The 22,486-nt window shown below is 42.0% G+C and overlaps 1 protein-coding gene across 2 annotated transcripts in view; it reads right to left on the bottom strand.

The window, feature by feature from the left end:
- Positions 1–22,486, bottom strand: part of GOLGA3 (golgin A3) — a 1,508,539-nt gene that overhangs the window by 630,129 nt on the left and 855,924 nt on the right. For both annotated transcript variants that reach the window (XM_044068715.1, XM_044068714.1), the window contains exon 10: positions 16,366–16,527. In XM_044068715.1, coding sequence (XP_043924650.1) covers positions 16,366–16,527 — 162 coding nt within the window. The remainder of the gene's footprint in view (positions 1–16,365; positions 16,528–22,486) is intronic.

Below are 22,486 nucleotides of genomic sequence, written 5' to 3' on the forward strand. Positions count from 1 at the left end.
AACAGAAAAAAAAAACAAACTCACAGATAAGAAGAATATAAAAGCAAAAAAAGGGTACAAAGTACAAGTAAATTCAAGAAACATGTAAAAATACCAAAAAATCTATCACTTGGCTAAGAGAAATGGATTGACATGTCTTGAAAAGTACGCAGCAAACGAAATATGGAGAGAAGAAGAGGGGCACTATGGGTAGGACTTAGTGCGAGAGTTTTTGCCTGGCGTGAACTTGTGTATTAGCTGTGTCGGTTCTGAGGACGGAACCGAAGTCCTATCAGTAAGAAATGAATGAAGATTTACAACATCCGATCAAATGTTCATATCTCTGGAATGATAAGTGTTACGAAAAAAGTATAAAAGGCAAATTGTTCAGCACAAAGTATTTTTATAGTGGTAGCTTTCTTTAGGTTCTAGGTCTTAAACCAAATTTTATAAGTCACAGTAAACACAGTAACTGTTACTTTTATAATATATTGTAAACAACTTACAATATTTCAGCAATCATTCAAGTTATACACATACTGTCAGCATTTTATTCAACTTGCTGAGTTTCATAAGAGGCTAAGGAGTTCTGTTACTTGGTTGTGGAGATATTTAAAAAAATGTGAAAATTATAGCTATATAAATTAATATCATTAAAACAGCTGATATTTCTTTAACTGCACTACACAGAGGTCAAATATCAATGCAGCTGAGTTTGCCACTGTGTAAGTTTTAAGATGAAATATTTTAAAATCTTGTATATAAGCATGGATTTGGAATTATTGATGCAGATATGAACAAGCAATATGTGATGCCTAGAGGCGTCAGTAGGCGGTAACTGCAGATGCACCTGGAGGAGTCACTCAGATGTAAGGAGTCAAGATATACATATGCTGATTACATGCTCCACATTTTTTTGGTTCCATGCCCAACCCTAGGGTTGGGGTGTAAACTCCTTTCATAGTGGCTTTTCAAATTCTGACCCGTTTTAAAAATACATTTTGGGCTGGGTCCTGCAATACTTTCAAACTCAGGGGAATGTTTAAGCATATTCCAATTTTTACTAATAATCTCTAACTCTATCAGATGCATAATTAAATTCAACCACCATGGCTCTTTCAAAGTCCTTGTTACTGCTTTTTTCTTTGTTGAATAGGTTATCACCATCAGTCCCCATATCTAGCAAGGGTATGTACTTCCTAACCCATTCGCTGAGGACGTTTCCTAGGGTATCCTGCAATAACCACTGTGGGTATCCTTCTGTCAAGGAACATGCATGCAACCTTTTCTAATTCAGGTGCCAGATCATCTTTATTAGAGGTCATCCTGGCCACCTTTATACACTGATCCTTGACTACACTTTTTGTGAGAAAGGGTGGCCACTAACAAATGGAAGTTATGTGTTGTTAAAGGTGGGTTTACAATGGATTTTTGATTTAAAACCCTTCTCAGTCAACTCAATGGTAGTGTGTAAGTAGTGAACATTTTTTCTATCAAAATGGGAAGAAAATTTCAGAAAAGTGAGCTTGTTTAAATGTTCTACAAATCTTGGGATGTCATCTTCCAGACATCCCAAAGAGTGAAGATGTCATCCAAAAATCTTAAGGTCGAGTATTTGTGAAATTCTGAACCAAAGCTTTCTCTCATGCTAACAAAACCAGGTTGGCATAAATGGGGGTACAAGCAGCACCCATTGCTATACCCTTAAATTGTCTAAAGGTTTCCTCTTTGAAGTACAAAAAGTTGTTCTCTAACACCATGGAAGTTAAAGCTACAGTAAGGTTGACTTGTTCAGTCCTTAAAGGGTTGAAGGTGGACAGACTATCTTAGAAGTTTTAAACTTTCACCTAGTGGAATAAATCTACTACGGCGATTGTTAAGAATGTGACTGAAGGTCTGGCTAAATTAGGGGTGAGTCTAGCTTAACTGTCCTAGAAGTCTCTCAACATACGAGTTCTTGTTCTCAAAATTAATTTTAAAGTTCTGTCAATGAAAACAGCTATAGGGTGAGTTTTAGAGTCCCTGACTGCCACAATCAGCCTAAAGGGTGGACTGCAGCTTGCACCCCCATTTATGCCAACTCTTTAAACAAGAGCATTACTTTTCTGAAATTCACTTACCATTCTGATAGAAAAGCTATCCACTATTTAAACCCTCTAATAAAGATGATCTGGCACCTGAGCTAAAAGGTCTCATCCATGTTCCTTGACAGAGGAGACCCACAATGGTTATTACAAGACATCCTAGTGAACTTTCTCAGCAATTGGGGTAGGAAGTACCTGCCCTTGCTAGATATGGGAATTGATGGTAACAGCCTATTAAAAGAAAAAAGCAGTAACAAGGACTTTGAAAGAGCCATGGTGGTTGAATTTAATTACGCATCTGATAGAGTTAAAGAGATTATTAGCAAACATTGGAATATGTTTAAACATTCCCTATAGTCTGAGATGATTGTAGGACCCAGCCTAAAATTTATTTTTAAAATGGGTCAGAACTTGAAAAGCCTCTACGAGAGGGGTTTACACCCTGATGCTGGAGTTGGACATGGAACCAAAAAACGTGGGATATGTTATCACTGTACATATATCTTACAGGCTGAGCACCTAGCCCTTAACAGTGCCTTAAAAACTAAGGTGCACTTCAAAAGAGGAAACTGTGGGAGTAAGGGGCTAGTTTACTTAGTTCTAGGCTCAAAATGTAATAAATTCTACGTAGGAAAAACTGAAACATTAAGAAAACAAATTTAAGAGCATTATTACAGTATCCAGAGCAAAAATGTGAACAATGCCTTTTTAATATACCTTACTGAATATGACACATACTGAATTTTAGTCAGAATTTTAGAACTAGTTGACATTATTCCAAGGGGAGGGGATTGGGAAAGCCACTTGGAATATAATAAACTCTTATGGCACTTTTGACTCAATGCCTTTACCCCCAGGTTTGACTGAGTATATTAGTATTAATCCTGTGTTGAAATTACATACAGGTAGGTTATAAAATGGGTAGAAAATGATTTTCTTAATTAACATAATACCTAACACTTTGTGGTTTCTTTTGACTCTTATGTGTTTTTGTCTGTACGTATTTTTATTTTGAATCTTTTTTCATCTAGGTGGAATGTCCACAAAAAGTTTAAGATCTTGAACAGCTTAAACCCACTGTCATGTTTACAAACAGTCTAATAGTAGTAGTTCTTTAACAGGAGGAGTTAGTGAGATTTAACTCAGACTAATTAAACTATTCGGTATTAACCAATAAGCAAGTGATGTTTGGTTTGAAAATAGCATTTAATTGTCTTTTAGGCTTTTTTTTTTATTTATTCTAATGAAATCCTTGACTTGTAAGGCTGAAAGTGCTTCATCTTATTTTGTAAATAAATACTTGTTTGTTTTTTCTCTGGATTCCTATTGGATTTGGAGACTTGCACCGCACACTACACTAGTCTCCACCTCTTCAGTTCATTTTCATTCTTCCTCAGCATGTCGGTTCAGATCAGATCCTCAGATCCAACTCAGTCACTTTTACAGCTTGTGGCCTATCCATAATTCTGTAGTCCCCTTCCATTCCTCAGATATTGTTTGCTGTTTATTATTTCTAAATAACAATGTTTATATGAGAAACCACTAACTGGAGCTCAAAAAGAAGAACATCGGCTCCTCTGGTTTCCTCTCGGTCTTCCAGGAGTCAAACAATAAATCACAGGGGGGTGGAGGGAGGGGAAATTGAGGAAGAATGAAAATGGACAACAGAGAATGAACGTTATAGTGAGTGCATACCTTCTTTATCTGATTATGTCAATTTTCATTCATTCCTCAACATGTGGAACAGAGTCCGTGGCTACCTGAATCCTGAGTGGACTCTAAGGATATTCTGAGTACTGTTGAGCCAAAGGCTGCTCTTTCCCCTAGAGATCAGATCGAATTTGTAATGGGCAATAAAAGTATGAGGATTAGCCCAAGTGGCTGCAGCACAAATATCATCCATGGAATATCTGGATGGAAATACTGAAGAGGTTGCCATGCATCTAGCTGAATGAGCTCAAAGGTCTGGGCAGGAACAAACCCAATTTACTGTAGATAAAAGAAATGCAATCAGTTAGCCACTTAAAGATATTTTTGTAACTGGCTTACCCAGTCTTAATTCTGAAAAGGAGACAAACTGATCTGACTTTCTGAATTTGTCAGTTCTATGCAGACAAAAACATAACTGTCTGTGAACATCCAACAAATGCAAAACGTATTCCCCTTTATTAGAGACATTTGGGAAGAAGACTGGAAGGTTAATGGATTGATTAATGTTGGATCTTGACACCACCTTAGAAAGAAAGATGGATTGGTTTGTAAACATACTCTACCTTTATAAAAAAACGAATAAGGGGGTTTAAAAGAGGAGGCATGCGGTTCTGAAACTCTCCTAGCTGATGTAATAGCTATCATGAATATTGTGTTCCAAGTTAAAAATAAGAAGTTATGTACCTACCATAACGTTCCATGTTAGTTGTCTTCTTCTCGCCTTCTTTCTTGCTGGATGGGTTCAGAGCCGATCCTCGGCTCCGACTCGGCCAATACTAAAGCTCGAGAGCTTATTCCACCAGCTCGAGGCTCCCCTATATCCCACAATGCTAGGCGGTAACTACTCAGATCTCGTTTGATAGCTAAAACCAAGCATTTCTGGTCTCCATAGAATGGAGAAGAGAGAAAAGGAACCCACCTCTATATACATAAACCTGTAGGTAAGCTACCACAAACATAAATGGGAGAATAGAGGTGGTAGAACATGTGGGAAGGAAAACCCCAATGGAAGATCCCAAAAATTCCTATCGGTATGTCCAGGCTAGGGGGAAGGAGGGTGGGACGCAAGAAAGGCGAGAAGACAACTAACATGGAACGTTATGGTAGGTACATAACTTCTTAATGTTAAGTTGTCAATCTCGCCTTCATTCTTGCTGGATGGGACCGCGTCCCTAGCACCTTACCCCGGGTGGCCTATCGGAACAGACTCTTGAGAACAGTAGAACCAAAGTTGGCACAGTTTCTGGAGGCCATATCCAATTTGTAATGCAAGATAAAGGTATGAGAAGCCCAAGTGGCTGCTGCACAAATGGAATCTATTGGTAGTCTTTCCTGAAAAGCTACAGATGTAGCTAATGCCCTAGTTGAATGAGCTCTAGGTCTTGAAGGCAGTTTTTGATGTCTGATTTCATAGATAAAGGTAATTATTGAGGTAAGCCATCTTGAAAGGGACACTTTAGTAACTGGAAGGCCCAATTTCCCTTCCGCATAAGACAGGAAGAGCTGATCAGATTTTCTGAACTGTTTAGTCCTGTCTAAATAATATCTAAGTTGGCGATGAACATCTAGAAAATGTAACTTTTGTTCTGACCTGTTGGAATAATCAGGGAAGAAGACGGGGAGATCAATTGTCTGGTTTAGGTTTGCCTCAGAGGAAACCTTAGGCAAGAAGGACGGATTAGTCTGGAGGGCAACCTGTCTTTATGGAAAACTAAGTAAGGAGGATGACTGTAAAGAGCATGAAGTTCAGATACCCTTCTAGCTGATGTTATGGCTACTAGAAAAAGTGTTTTCCATGAGAGTAACTTAAGAGGGCATGAAGCCGCAGGTTCGAAGGGGGGGAGAATCAAGGATGCTATGACCAAATTCAAGTCCCACTGAGGTCGGGGATCTTTGATTGAGGGCTTGAGCAAAAAGACACCTCTTAAAAAGGCTTTGCAGAGTTTATGGGACATGATACTGGAGTCCGAGACACCTACATGAAAGTTAGATATAGCAACTAGTTGTACTCTAATGGTAGATGAGGAAGAGCCTAAATGAAAGAGCTCTGCCAGGAAGTCTAGGATAGACTGGATAGGTGCAGTGAAGGGGTCTATATTTTTTGATGCTGCCCAGAAGGAAAAACGTTTCCACTTACTGTTGTAAATCCTTCTGGTAGAAGACTTGTGTGAGGCTATCAGGATGTTACGGACTGAATGAGAGATTAAGGGAAGCCTGGCTAGGGTAGGAATCGGAGAAACCACTCTGTGAGGTTGAGAGATTGGAGGGAGTGGTGCAGCTGGCCCGACTGGTGGGTCAACAGATCTGGCACTGGGTCCAGATGCCAAGGCTGCTCCAAGAGATAATGATGGAGGAACGGAAACCATATCTGTCGAGGCCAGTAAGGGGCAATGAGGATCATGGTGACTCTCGAGGTGATAGCTTTCTGAATTAATTGAGAGATCAGTGGAAAGGGGGGGAAAGCATACAGAAGTCCCCGGGGCCAATCGTGGACTAGAGCGTCTCTAGTGGGTTGGCCTGGTAAAGGGAAGAGGGTGAAGAAGTTGTGACACTTGCTGTTTTGGGGAGTAGCAAAAAGATCGCAGCAAGGCTGGCCCCATCTTTGAAAGACTTCTTCCAGCACTGATTTTTTTTAGAGACCACTCGTGAGGCATGAGAATAGCCCTGCTCAACTTGTCCGCAATCACGTTGGACTTCCCAGGAATGTGCGTTGCTATCAGAAAACGCTGAGAAGAAATCGCCAACTGCCAAAGTCTGAGTGCCTCTCGACATAAGGGGTAGGACTTGATTCCGCCCTGTTTGTTGATGTACCACACTACGGACATGTTGTCCGTCTGAATTGCAATAGTCCCTGTGGGAAGAGAGTCCTGAAGGGCTTGCAACACTAAAAGCACTGCTCTCATCTCTAAGACATTTATGTGCAAGTGGCACTCGAAAGATTGCCACGTGCCCTGGACTGTCCTGCCCTGATAATGCCCCCCCCCCGATCAGGGAGGCATCCGTCGTCACCATAGCGATTGGGGGGGGTGAAGGGTCTGCCCTGGAGAACTTGAGGTGATGTGATCCACCAAGACAGGTGATTCTTGCATGATTGAGTTAGTAGGATGATGCGAGACATCGGGAGCTGTTGGAAGGACCATTGAGAAAATAGCATCCACTGGAGGATCCGCATGTGAAAACGAGCTAAGGGGAGAAGTGTTATAGTAGCTGCCATGAGTCCCAATACCTTCAAGACTACCCTGGCTTTGATCTTGTTGCATTGAAGTAGAAGGTAAACTTGTTTGCAGATATCTAATACTCTTTGCTCTGTTAGTCTGGCGGAAAGATGAACTGTGTCTAAGGTAGCGCCTATAAAGGTAATAGACTGACAAGGCAGATTTTTCGAAATTTATTGAAATGCCTAGAGCTTGGCAAGTTTGGATGGTGAAGTCTCTGGATAGAAGCAGTTGATGCCTGGTGGTGGCGGTAAGGAGCCAGTCATCCAAATATGGAAACACCTGGAATCCTTGACGTCTCAAGTGAGCCGCGACCACTGCCATACATTTGGTAAACACTCGGGGGGCTGTAGTGAGACCAAAGGGCAGGGCTCTGAACTGGTAGTGACTGGCTCCCAGCCTGAAGCGGAGAAACCTCCTGGAGCGTCTGTGCATTTTGATATGGTAGTACGCATCCTGAAGGTCTATCGAGCACATCCAATTGTCCTGACCCAAGAAGGATAGTATGGACTGTAGCATGACCATCCGGAATTTTGTTTTTTTGGCATAATTGTTTAGCTTGCTGAGATCCAGTATTGGTCTCCAGTCCCCTGTTTTTTTTGGTACCAAAAAGAATTTGGAGTAGATTCTGGATCCTTGCTGGTCTGCTGGGACTGGTTGGATAGCTCTTTTTGACAGCAGCTTTGATATTTCTAATGCTGCTTGTTCCCTTAGACTGGGTGGAACGTCTGGAAGGGATCCTTTGGGTTGGGATGGGATATGAATAAAGGGGATTTTGTAACCCTCTGATATGATCGACTGTACCCATTTGTCTTGAGTGAGGGAAAGCCAGGCTTTTGGGTACAGTGATAATCTTCCCCAGACTGCCTCCGAAGGTGGACAGCCGGGCAGCTCCTCAGGGATGCTGAAAGGGTTTATCAGAGAAAGTTTCTCTGCTACCCTGGTTTTGCGGACCACCTCTGCCCCTGAGGCAAAGTATATTATTGTTCCCCCCTCTGCCTCTAGAGGGGAATCGACTTTGTGCGTCAGATAAGACTCCCTGTGGTTTGCGGAACCACATCCCCCCCTCCCTCTGACCTTTGGGATAAGGTCTAGAAGGGGTAGAAAAACGGACTCCCACGGCAGAGAGAGTCTTACCTTCCTGCTCGCACCTAGTCAATGTATCCTTCACCTGAGGTCCAAACAACGTTGAGCCATCAAAGGGGGAATTGGTGAAGGACGCCTTGAAAGGGTCTGCAAAACTGCAAAGCCGCATCCAGGCGTGACGTCGTAAAGCTACACCTGTGCCTGCAGCCCTACTCACCCCATCAGCCGCATATGAGATAAGCCGCATGGAGGAGTTGACAATCGAATTCAGGGTTGCCAACTGGGAGTTCATTTTGTCTTGGAACCCCTCAGCTGTTGGATCCTGCATGGCCTCACCCATATCCTTGAGTAAATCCCTCTAGAGACGGGTGAAGTGACAAGTATTTCAGCGACCGCATGGCAAAGGTCGCGGAGGAAAACATCCGCTTACCATACCTGTCCATGGTCCTAGACTCCTTATTAGGAGGATGGACAGGTACCGAAGGATCAGCTAACTCCTTCTTAGTGGCTGCGGCCACCACCATGGCATCAACAGAGACACCTTTGGATAGGAACTGTTTCTCTTTTGGGGCAGTAATAAATTTTGACGGCCTCCTTGGGGTAGGTTCCACTGAATCAGGGGCCGTCCAAGCCTTCCTTGCCACCACTTCCATGAGGGGGTCAAAGGGAGGAGACACCCAGGAGGTGGAAGGGCGAGAGCCAAACGCCTCAAGGTAAACCGACTCGTCCTCTGAAGGGTTAAGGGCGGGCCAGTTCCCCCTCTGTTTAAGGATTTCAAGGATGTCAGCAAAAGAGACATCCTCAGAGGGGGACCGAGGGGAACCTTCAGATTCCTCCAAGTCAGTGTCAGAGGTGATAGACTCAGGGGAGTCAATGTGCTTCCTCTTGCACTGTCTCTTCCGAGGGGGTTCTCCTACCGGATCAGGAGAGGCCTCGGAAGAGGAGGATATTCCCAATGGGGAAACCTGATGAGCTGGCTCTCTACGGTCTGTTACAAGGGGGTGGGTAGAAACCACCGCAGGCACTGAAGAGGGAGGAGCTGACGGAGCCGACTGTGGGGTAGACACTGGGTCTAGCACGCTCCTCATGACCTCGAAGGCACCCCGATCAGCCAAGGCCGAAGGTCCCCGCTCCGAGGAGACAAGGACCCCCCGGCACCAACAGGGACGGCTCCGAGGACGATGTTGGTGCCAAACTCACCAGCGCCGACGCTCCGAGGGGGAGAATGGGGTCGGACAAGGGTCTGATGCCACTCGCCCCCTCGGAGCCGACGAGGGAAGCTCGGCGCCGAGATCCCTCCAAGGAGGAATTTGGAGCAGACAACGGAGCCGAAAGGGAAGGTATCTGCTCCGATGCACCGACAGTCACGGCTCCGACGAGCCCCAGCTCCGAACTCAAAAGAGTCGGAGGAGGAATAGAAGCAGGGATGGGAATAGCTGCTGACTGTTGAGTAGGGCTATGCAGCATTTGGGCCAGTGCCTTGGACTTGAGAAGTCTACTCACCACCCTTTGTAAGTCATGGTCGGACAGTCTGGAGGACCGAGAGGAATGAGACCTATGGCTCCGCTCCGACAGAAGAGGGGATCCCGGAGCCGAGTGGATGGAGCCGATGGAAGGGGACCTCGACCTCTTCTTTGAAGGTGGCTCCGATAAGACTATCGGAGCCGACTGAGTCTTAACAACCTCGGCTCCGGCCGGAGCCGAGGTAACAGTTTGAGACTTCGAAACATCGACTCCAGCCGGAGCTGATGTCGAAGCAGCCTTAATGCTCCCAGCAGATGGCTCTGAAGCTGGAGCCGACGGCCTGGAAGTCTTTGAAGGCTTCCCCGACGCAGACTGGGTCGGGGGGCCTTCAGGCTTTAACAAGCCTCGAAGTATAAGTTTGTTTTTGTGTTCCTGCAGGACTCTAGGGCTGAATGCATGGCAAACAGCACAAGAGTCCTGCAGGTGCAAAGGTCCCAGGCAATAAACACAAGAAGTGTGACCGTCTGTCAGAGACATTTTCTGACAGCACGAATCACACTTCTTGAAGCCTGAGACCTTGGAGTCTTTAGGCATCCTAAATAGACTGTATGTAACACAGACACAACACACAGACACACCCTTTAACCAAATGAAAATCCAGTCATACTGAAAGGACAGGGGAAAAAAAAAGGAGTGGGCCAAAGGCCTAAAAGTTAAAAGGGAATAAAAAGGGAATACAAACATAAGGGAGACCCGATTTAAACTAAAGGGATACTCTATATTAAAAACTGAACTAAATAGAAAGGATAGGGGTAGAAAATTTAAGTTTTTGATAAGAAAAACTCACTAACCTGCCAGAGCCGGTAGAAGAAAGCACCTCGTCAGCTAAGCGGCAAACGAGATCTGAGTAGTTACTGCCTAGCATTGTGGGATATAGGGGAGCCTCGAGCCGGTGGAATAAGCTCTCGAGCTTTAGTATTGGCCGAGTCGGAGCCGAGGATCGGCTCCGAACCCATCCAGCAAGAATGAAGGCGAGATTGACAACTTAACATCCTTAGTTCACATTTAGCTGCTGGTTCAAATTGTGAGTTAGGGCTAGTAAGACTAGGTACAAATCCCAAGGAGGAGTAGGTTTCAGTAAAAAGGTTATTTTAATAAAAGCCTTACATAGTGGCGATGAAGCTAAGGAAGAATCGACAACTCCGACATGACAATTAGAAATAACAGCCACGTGCACTTTAACTGTTGAAGAACTTGCTCTTCATTTAAAACAGTAGTCAAAATTTCAAGAACCTTGGGTACTGTACTGAAAAGGGGTTGATGTCTTTCTGCTGAGCTCAAAATACAAATATTTTCCATTTACATTTGTAAATCTTTCTAGCGGAAGCTTTGTGGGAAGACAATCGGATGTGATGAACGGGGGCTGGGTTGTCTAGCTATCAATGGAATTGGAGAAACCATGCAGTCATCTTTAGGTCCAAAATGTCCAGATGAATCATGTCTGTTGGATGAGACAGAAGGTCTCGAATTGGTTACATAATACAAGATCCAAGGAGGACAAACTAGATGAGGCCAGAAGAAAGGGAACCAAATCTGGCGAAGCTTACAAAGAGCAATGAGGATGACTGAGCTCTTCAATCAAGATGCTTTCTGAAGAAACTTGGGAATTAGAGGAGTTGGGATGGGTAAGCATAAAGGAGACCAGGGAGCCAATCGTGGAGAAGAGCATCTCTCAGTGACTCCCCCGGTGGAAGGGGGGGGATCAGGGCAAAGAACCTGCTGTACTAGTTGTTGAAAGGAGATGCAAACAGGTTGCAGCATGGCTGGCCCCAGTGGCAAAATATCTTTTCTACAATTTCCTTGTTCAGAGACAACTAGTGAGGTAATAGGATGGACCTGCTCAATTTGTCTGCTCTCACGCTGGATCTTCCCGGAATGTAAGTTGCCAAAAGAAATCGACTGGATGAGCTCACCCACTACCACAATCTCAGAGCTTTTCAACATAAGGTGTAAGATCTAATTCCTCCTTGTTTGTTGATGTACCAGACTACTGACATATTGCCTGTCTGAACTGCAACAGTGCCTGAAGGAAGAGAGTCTTCAAAGGCCTGTAACTCTAAGTGAACTGCTCTCATTTCTAGGACGCTGATACACTTGTTGGTCTCTTCTAGGGACCAGGTGCCTTGGACTATCTTTCCAAAGAAATACCCCCCCCTCCACCCAAATAGGGATGCATCCTTGTTCACTATGGCCATGGGTTGAGGAAGTATAAATGGCTAGCCTTGTAAAATCCATTCTGAGCAAATCCACCACCTAAGATATCTTTGCATGTTGAGTTATTTTGAACTAGGTGGATAAAGACTGGTACAGAACAGACCACTGAGTTGACAGGGTCCATTGAGGAATTCTCATACAGCATCTTACCAACGGAGCCAGAATTATGGCAGAAGACTTCAACCCTAACACCTGTAGAATCAGTTGGGCTGAAACTGAAGAGTTTTAATCATCTTTTTGACTTGAAATCTTATGGTCTGTACTCTTGGCAAAGGAAGGGAGGCTGTCATTGATACTGTCGAACAAGGCTCCCATAAATTTAGCACTTGAGTTGGATCTAGTTCAGATTGATTGTAATGCCTAGGTGAGAGCACAATTGGTGTACACAACCTCTCACTTTGATAAGTGATGCCTGGTTGGAGCGGTAATGAGCCAGTTATTCAGGTAAGGAAACACTTGGAATCTGTGTAGTCTCAACTGGGCTACTACTACTGCCATGCATTTGGTGAACTCCCTGGGGGCTGTGGTGAGTCCAAAGGGCAGTGCTCTGAATTGGTAATGACTGGCTCCCAGCCAGAAGTGTAGGCTGTTAGGGGGATGAACAGAAGAACTTTGCTCCACAACTTCCTTATTTGTGGCTGCCATTATAACCATAGCATCTACTGGTACTCCCTTGCTCCAAAACTCTTTCCCCTTGGGTGGTGCCAGAACCTTATCTGGTCTCTTTGGGATCAGCTCAACAGAATCTGGTTCCTTTCATGCTTGCAGAGAGATCAACTCAAGTAGCTCGTTGGCGGTTGGAGTCAACCATGAAGTAGATGGGCCAGACTCAAATGCCTCCAAGAATACAGATTCCTCATGGGAAGGGTTATCGGTAGACCAATCACCCCTTTGTTTAAGGATCTCCAAAGGAGACATCATCAGGTGGTGATTTTGGGGACCTTTCCTCTTCATCAAAATCAGTATCATCTGTGACTGACTCCTGAAATTAGTCTAAGTCCCTCCTCTCGTACTTTCTCTTCCTAGGGACTTCTTTGGTGGGGTGTTCCAGAGAAGTATTTGAAGAAATAAGAATACCCCTTTGGGTGGCCTGGAGACTTTGGGTCGGCTGTCCCTGTATGGTAGAGTGATGAGGCTTCATGGCATAAAGACATCTGGGAACCAGACGGAAGATTCACGGAGGGGTGGGGGGGGGCTGGGCCTGCCTGAACTGTAAAAACAGAATAGTCTCTCTCTCTACTACCTCAAAGACAGAATGCCCCCAGGAGAAGGAAGCCAACAGAGCTCCCTCTGACCTGAAGGCAGCCCACACCAGGCAGAAGTTGGAGCAGAGCTGTGCAATGCTGAAGCTCCAAGGGGTAAAGAAGGCTCCAACCACTTTGGAGTTTACTCCTGCACCTCAGAGCAGGCAACGGCATTTCGGATCAGAGAGTCACCCAGTTCTGACACATTCGGAGCTGGTACACTCACAGACTGAATTGGATTCAAAGACACTACCATCTAAAGATCTAACAGACAGTTCTAGAAGGCTCGGATCCAAGGGCTCTGAAACCAAAGGAAGGATCGGAGAAGGAGCCAAGATGGGTGGATTAACACAGATGAAGGTCTCCTGACCAGGAGGGGTAGGAGCCAGGAGAACTCTCATCTGTATCTGCACCGAGAGAAACGTCATCATCACTCTATAAACATCTGCCTCTATAAGACTTCTGGAAGAATAGTAAGAAGCAGCTTGGGAGGGACAGCTTGAGTGTCAGCGCCTCTGTTAGAAGGGGAAAGGTAGCAGAGAGGGGACTGGATTCAGAGAGGACACATAACAGGTCCAGTGGAACTGTTTCAGCTCAGATAGAACCAGATCTGATGATGCAGACCTTGTGTCCAAAGCAGTTGAATCAGAAGATTTGGTCTTTGGATCCACCCATTTCGAAATCTTCCAGTTCAGCTCCTTGTTTGGATCTGAAGATGTAGTGGAAGATCCAGAAGGTTCAACAAGGCACTACCTTGACTCTTTCTGGCCTGCCTTGGAGGGATGAGCTCCAGCCAGTGATTTGGAAAAACCAGCGAGGAGAAGTCTCTTCAAAATCAATTTGTTCTTTCTATCCACTAAAGCCCTAAGATTGAACAATTTGCAAATATCACAAGGGACTTCAAATAGGCAGGGCCCAGACAATATACACAAGTGCCATGTGTGTCAGACAAGGGAATCTTGTGCCCACACTCCTTACACTTTTTGAATCCAAAAGGTTTTTCAGCCATAATAGAATTCACAGCAAAGAATAATGGTAGCAAGTGCACATTACATATATATTGTGTGTGTGTGTGTATATATATATATATATATATATATATATATATATATATATATATATATATATATATATATATATATACACACACACATACATACACACACACATGCATACACACATGTTGATTATGACAATGAAAAACACTACCAACAATGGTATAATAATATGCTAGAAAAAAACTCACAGGGATAAGGGAGGTTATAAGACGACGAAGGTTGGGCATCAGGCTGGCAACTCTGAACCATAAAAATCTACTGCCAATCATTAGCGGACCGGAGTTCCGCTGTTGCGACCCCCTAACCGGGAAAAGCTGAAAAGACAAACAACAACAACTAGCTTACAAGAAAACCTATTTAAAAGAGATATAATAATAATAACACTTTTGTAAATCACTAAACACTTGAGAGCTGACCGTGACCACGTCCATATGCAATGGGGGCAAACGAGATCTGAGGAATGGAGGGAGACTACAGCATTATGGGGAAAACGGAGGAGCTTGATAGTTTGCAGTAGGTCATGAGCTGTAAAAGCAGCAGAGTCTGATCCGAGGATTGGATCCGAACCCACATGTTGAGGAATGAATGAAAATTGACAATATCAGATTTTGCTTTGAATCTCCATCCCCACCATGGCAACAAGATATTCATGTAACACTCAAAATAGCCCCAACAGCTTTTACATGCTTCAGCATGTGAAACAAAATATGACTGCTGTGCTCAAGTACAGCTCAGTTCATGCAAACATTTCAGTCCTTCCTGATACAAGCTAGAGCACCTGTGTCCACTAGATACCAGCGAAGAAGGAAAAGTCGCTGTTAGTTGCTCACTCAGACCACCTTCCTCTGTTGGCTGCTCCAGCTTCCAGGTCCATGGGTTGTCTGGCTTTCAATCAAGACTTTCTTCCTCTATGCTAAGGATCAAGGACTTATACAAGCTTAGCTGCAATGCTGTGTGTGTTTAGGTCACCCTTGGGTTGTTCCAAGGCCAGGAGTGTTCAGGGATCACATGCTGTAATCCAACAAAAAGAAGAAAGGTGGATGGAAAACAATATAAATCAATATGTCAATCAGCTCTCCCCCTTCATTCTGAAGTAGCAACTTCATTTAAAGAAATACTATCTCAGACACCATGCTCTAATGTATAGAGCCTTTGCAGAGCCTGACAACAGCCAAAGGCTACTACACTACTGACACAGAAATAACATACTGCTACTGCATATCAGACTCCGTCAGAAAAATTCAATTAGTACTCCTATCCTCTACTAGACTGAAGCCCAACAAGAGGGACTTTTAAATTTCATTTTAGTTCAATATTTTTCTCTAAACCTGCTTCAGGCTTCTGACTAAAAAAAGCATTGGCTGCCATGAATGTGCACCTATTTGAATATTCAACTCAAAATCCCACTAATAAGAGTATTAATACAACATAGGTTCATAGGTATGTAACTAGGCTACTGACCCTAGGGCCTATATATGCTTAGCCAAAAAGGTACCCTGGCTTTTGCCACCCTTTTCCTGCGCCTCTGTCAAGCAGATCCACAGAGGTGATCCCTGGGGTGAATGTCCTTCATCAAGATTTTTCTTGAAAACTGCTAATGAGGACCTTTGTTTGATATAGATAGGCAGTTTGTTCCAAAGTATGGGAAGTCTCTGGAACAGGAATCTATCCCTCCAGCATGTTCTGTTTATTGTGGTGACAAGATTTAGGTCCCTAGAGCGTGTAGCTCGGAGGGCTTGGGATTTCATTAGGTGGAGCATGTCTAACAGCTCTGGGTTTGACATAACTTTGTATACATAAGTATTCTTTTTTTACATGCTCAGCATTTACTTAGCACAGCAAGGCTTTCATTGGTTGCCAAAACTATGGTGGTCCCAAGCAAGCAGCTATACAAATGTGTACCTTCCATATGGAGGAGTTAACCTGATCCGGGTGGGGATCATCTCTACCAACAAGCCAACACTTGTTTTCTGTTAAAATATGTAATTCAGTCTAGAACTAAGCAACTGAATGATGGTGCCTGCCAAGACAGGATATCATCCAGATTTAGAGAATGACAGCTCTGAAAGCATGAGGTACACTGCAGCTGCAATGTGCTTACCTCATTCCAAAATCATGACAGATGGAACTAGCATTGCTATGAACACCAACTGCACTGAAAGCCACAGACATCTTGCCAATTTTAGTAAAGTGCAATTATTGAAATAAGCAACAGTAGTAAGGTATTTTTTAATGGATGCAGTGATTGTACCTGTTCTAATTCTCGTTCAAGCACAACAGCAGAGTCTGCCAGCTTCTGAAGTTGATCTCTCTGTTCCTCAAATTCTTCTAGCTTCCGCTGCAAGTCCTCCTCTACCATTGTCTTTGCTTCCTGGATCTGATGGAAAGCAGCATCTTGGTCCATCATATCAGCCTGTTTGAAGAAAAACAGAGAGGCAAAATAAAGAAATACATGAGGATTAATGCGCAGTAAACCAGCAGGGATAAAAGCGGATCAAAATCTCCTTTGTTAACTATCATTAACACTTCCTTAAACATAATCAAGCTTACTAGCCTTAACTTCTGCTGCTGTCATGCAGTAACCATTTGTCACTTGCATTTCTACTTATTTATATTCCCGGGCAGAAGGCACAACAGAAAAAGGTTTTCTATGACTTCTGCCACTCCAGCTGCCCATCATAAGGCTCATTTAAAGGTGTAACAGTAAAAGACAGCCCCTGCATGTAAGGCAACTACACAGCTTGAACCACAATGTAGAAAACAGCAAAATAAGCCAGCAAACTGTGATGCTGATACTGATTTACATTGGTTTCAGCATCACAGTTTGCTGGCTTATTTTGCTGTTCACTTAAAGGTGTCTCAATCAATTTGTTTTTTCGGTCATTGGCAAACTTGTCACTAACCTTAGCAGGAGACATTTGGAGGGAATCATCATTCGACCAAGCAAGAAAGATGTTTCAGTACCAGCCATCCTTGAACCAGTAAATTTCCTGTAGCCTATCCTCATCACAGACTTTCCAGACTAGCTACTCACGCGACCTGTATAGGAGGGTTAATATCACCATTGATCCCAATTCCCTGTCTTCCTCAAGGGCTTACAAGACGTTCTCAGTAACACTGACAGCTGGGGCATTTTCTAATAAATTCAAATCCTCCCTGAGGTGGCTGAAGTGAGTATCAGTGTCCTGTGGAGTTGTGCTATGCTCTCATGTGCAAGCACAGTACTACCTATGCAGTACTGAGGGCTACTGAGCCCACACCCCCATTCCTTACTTTTCAGTGTGTCAAGCAAGCTTCCACTTGCATAGTAGAGAACCATCTAACCATAACCTCCTCCTCTACACAACACAGGAAAGTCACTGGGAGACGGTCATCCTCATCAAGCTATTACTCAAACTCGGGTCATCTGGGCTGTGGTCAGGGCTTTCTCTCTCTCCATCTCATAGCCAGCCTGAAAACACATTATTTGATAACGCATAAAGAAATATTTAGTCATATTCAAAAATGAATTGACAAATACAGGCACAAAAATAGCACCAATGGCTTCAAATTCATAACTGTGCCAGAGAAAGCAGTAGAAAAAGTAGTAAGTTAAAATAACGAGAAGGTTGTCATTCGTGCATTATGTCAAATCTATACGTTTAAGGTATGCAAACAAATAAGGACAGTAATCAACCACTATCTACAAAATACTGAAATTTGTAAAGAGAGGATAAAAGCTTCAGAAGTACAGTTTTGACTTGTTTTCAAGTTTTGATCATTTTAACAAGTTGGAATGGTTGATTCCAAGGGATTTTACCAGTGTTCCCTAACTTTAGGGGCTTCTGATACTAGAATCTTGTAGGTAAGGCATGCATTAAAGAGGCATGACCAATAACAGGAAGCCACCTTGCTTTCTCCAATTAAAGGCACTGTAGTGCTCACAGGATTCACACTGAAATGTTAACCTACACAGCTTATTAAACTCTAGTTTGAAGAATCAGCAATGTAAGACAACCTAAGGGTAAAGAAAGGCAGTGTATAGTTAAACTTCAGTAAAATAAGGCACTCTCGGAGGAGTGCATGACCAAATTAACGAGTCTTTAGTTCCGTTCAAGTTGCTTTGAGACACTGACACTAATTTTAATATGAAACTGATGACAGATGTGGATCAAAATCATGTCTTAACTGGACTTCCAAGATGGCTGCACACTGATCAATAGCTTGATTTTAGCTATCCAAGTGTGGAGAAAAAAAAGAGAGAGATAAGGGCTTCAAACTCTGCAAGTTTTGGTAAATTCAGTTACTAGCTAGTAAGTACACTGCCTGAATGCCAGCAAAGAATAAATTTGAAAAACCTGAAAGAAAATCAATCAGAAAAGGTAAAGAGAAAACACTGCCTGGGAAGGGTTCTGCAGATGTTCAGCAAAAAGCAGTTCAAGCTTCAGCTTTGATTTAACAGATGGCTTCCAGTAATTTAGAAGAAAAAAATAAATCAAAATCAGAGACGATTAAAATAAACATTGAAGGAATATATCCATTCAAGCAACAAAAGGCTGGCAAAAATTGAAAAGTTAATTCACTATTCAGATGAACTGATAAAACTGCAAAAAGCAAAGGCCGACATGAAGAAAAAGCTGGCTAAATATGAGGTTTCTCAAGAACTATTTAAAAAAATAGTAAAGTTAGAAGACAGAGCATGCAGAGAAAACCTGAGATTTTACGCTACAGCAAAAGAAAATGGAAGGAACAGACAGTATTAATTTTCTGAAATCACAAATAAGCAAATGGACTGCTTTTTTCCACAGCAGAATTTGTTAACTTGAAAGGGAACACTGAGTATATACTCCAAACCTGGCCATGAGAAAGCCAAGACATGTATTAGCGAAGATGCATGCAATCATACCAGCAGAAACAGCTGATCCTAAGAAAACTGTGGCAGAAGGGCAAACTATTAAAAATTGGAGAAAGCCAAGTGTTTGTAGAAAATGACTATTCACTGCAGACTAAGAGTTTCTGCCTGGAGGATCAGTGTTATTTTCTGACACAGAACAGGTTAAGGAAGAAATAAAGTTTATTCAACAAAAAGTGAGTCAGCAAACAGAAGGGGACTTTGCTTCTCATTCTTCTGATGGTAAAGTTCATAGAATTTGCCAGTGAAACCTTTTCCAATGTTCCAAAGGAAAATACTTGAGAGACAGAAAAGAGCACAGCAGGTGACTAGATCAGCAATACCTTTAGACTTGAACCAGAGTCTGGTGTTGGAAAATGGTGATGAAAAGGAAGACCACCAGCAACTCAAAGTAAGAAATACATGAAGACTACAAGACATCTTATCACAACTACGAAATATGGTTTTGCAAGAATAAGTGTCTGAAAAATACTGGGCTTTTGTTGACTTTGTTAAACTTGTGGGTGAACTGTAAAGCATAGATCCATCTTTATATCATTAATGCTTTGGAGGACACTAAAAGGGGGAAAAGTAAGTAAAAATTTTTGTTCTTATTAGTACTTGTATAAAAAAATTTCATGACAAACTGCATATTATATACAGCAAGCAGTTTTGTGTAGTCAGGGGTACTTGAAATATAAGGACTGGGTCTTTTCAGTGACTGTTGCACATGTTAAAGATATTACAGTAAACAAGTATTTTTAGTTGTAAGAAATATATGTTTTACAGCATACCAAGAGAAAAAAGGATGGACAAAAGCAAGTTTGATGCTCATATGCTGTGATCTTGTGCTGCTGAGGTGGGGTGTAAAAATCCACTATATTACATGAAGAACTAGAATATTTTCTCTCTTGGTAAATGTTTAAATACTACCTTTGATTTAAGGTGCAAACAGGTGCTTATTTAAGCACACAGGATTTAAAGATGAAAGCCAGGAAAATGCTAAACTTCTTACAACTGCAAAGATATTAGCTTGTCTTCCACTGACAAATGTTCAGTGGAGTCCAGATGTCTGCAGCTGACGGCAGCTGTGCATTTTTTTCTGAGTTAAATTTACACAGACTCATTGCTGAGTGCATTTCCATAGAGACAAGCTATCTGCAGGTGCAAGCAGTTAGTCCAGAGAACTCAAAAAAAGTATTTTTTGATGAGGAAAATGCAAAATGTAAAAGTACAATGGCAAACAGTTCAGTGAAAAAATTAAGTTTGAAATTATGGAAAGTGAATAAGTGGTAACAACCTCACTAGCCTTAATATTTTAATGCAGTTAACAGAACACTGCACTTTTTGTTAAGGCTAAAAGTTAATGTTTTCTGAAAGCATACAAGCTGTTTTTATATCTGAGAAGGGAAGACAGACAAGAAAAGAACAGAAAACAATCAGTGTAAATGGGAGCTAAGGGTGTAGCATGTACTCAGCATGAGTAACCTTCAATTTAGGACAGATGATGCCTGTAGGTGCAGCTATCAATTTGGGACAACTACTCCCTTATGGAGGCTTAAACATACTTTGAAGATGTACATAGTTTTGAAAGTTTTGTGCATTTGTTACAAATTAATAGGGAATGGGGGTGTTTTCTATTTAGTTTTTGAGGGTTTTTATTAAAACAAAACACCTTGAAAAACTTGAGATTGTTTCAAATGGAGATAGCTGTACAAAAGATCAGCCTGCCAAACATTACTATATACATGGAACAAAAGCTGGGAATACATAGTCATAAAAACTGTCAGGTATAAAAGGTGGGAACAATGGATTTTTATCATAATGGCTATGCTGTCCATATTACCATCAAAAGTGTATGGCCTTACAGGTGTAGATAAAAAGGAAAGAGTACTGAATTACATTATGGATTGCAAGTGCAAATAGCAATGCTGCAGGAGACATTTCTAAAGAAACGAGCATGTGAATTTGACCAAGAGAGGATTTCAGAATGGATATTCAGCAGAATATCAGTGACAGAGGAAAAGAGAGTAACTATACTAATTGCTAGAGGCCCCAATAGTGACAGATGAAAGAAAAAAAAGACAAAATGGCAGATTTGTGGTACTAAGGGGCTACTGGTACTTATATTCCACCAAAAACTGCCATTACAGAGCTTAAGAAAATTCTGGGAGAGATGATCAACTTTCAGCAGGGATTATTATTTATGGGTGGGGAATGGAATGTGGTTTGCAATAGTGAGAATTTATCAGGGGGACCTAGAAGGGACAATATAACAAAAAAGGGTAGATTTCTGATGAACTATATGAAAATATTTGGTATGGAAAATGTGAATTCAGAAGGAGGAATATGGACAGAATTTACGTATTATTCATAAGTGTACAACAACTGGGCTAGACTAGATAGAATTTATATTTCACAGGAACATGTGCATTTAAGTGAAAGCTTTGACATATCCAATAACTATTTCAGATCGTGTGCTAATAACCAAGACAGAAATGCAGGGTAATGAAGTAAAAATAAGACACTGTCGTTTTCCCCAACTACCTGTTAAAAAGAGAAGAATTTAAGGTATGGATAGTGGAAATTATGAAAAATAGAAATACCTTCAGAAGTTATAGATACTAACTGGGATAAAATGAAACTGGAATTTAAAAATAAAAAGTAGAAATGGAAATATTTTATGGAAGACTTAAGATGCCAAGGTTAGAGGGTAGATGATGCTCAACGATTAATAGTTGATAGGATGAAATGAGATAAAAAAGGTGACTTACAATCATACTGAAGGAAAGTCTCCAGGAGTAGATGGTATTCCTGTGGAAGGGAAGTTAGGAGTGAAGAAAGTGATAAAGATTTGGAAGGTTTTGTTTAACGGTATTTTAAAAGGAAAAGCAAGCACTAATAACCTGGAAGAAATCTCTGGTAGCCATAATACCTAAAGACAGTAAACACCCATCAGACCCAGCTTCATATAGGTCCATTTCAATTTGTAAACATGATTATAAAGCATATATGTCTATAATAACTAAAAGAATGGCAAAGGTGTTGCCAAAACTGATAAATATAGGTCACTAAATTTTTGTACAGAGGAGACAAACATTTGACAACATTAACAGAAAAATACTGATCCACATGAAAGTAGAAATGTATGGAAATACTGCTGTTCTTGGTGGGTCTTGACACAGAGAAAGTATTCTACAGAGTAAGCTGGGATTTTATGAATAGGGCAATGGAAGTATTTGCATTCCCCGATACAATAAGATTGTTAAGGAGGATATATCAGGGACTGGAGGCAAAAATTAAAGTGGGAAGGTCCCCCTCTTTATCAGTTGTGTCTGAATACAGGAACAATGCAGGGGCATCCTCTTTCCCCTTTGTTATTTGCATTACATTTAGAACCACTGGCAAAGGAAATAAGACTTAGAAATTCAAGGATAGAACTGGTTTGGTAATAGAGAAAAAATGACAATTTGCAAACGATATTTTGTACCTGATAAAACAG

The sequence above is a fragment of the Protopterus annectens genome, chromosome 4.part0 (genome assembly GCF_019279795.1).
Source record: "Protopterus annectens isolate FY-2018-M chromosome 4.part0, PAN1.0, whole genome shotgun sequence".
Taxonomy (NCBI): Eukaryota; Metazoa; Chordata; order Ceratodontiformes; family Protopteridae; genus Protopterus; species Protopterus annectens.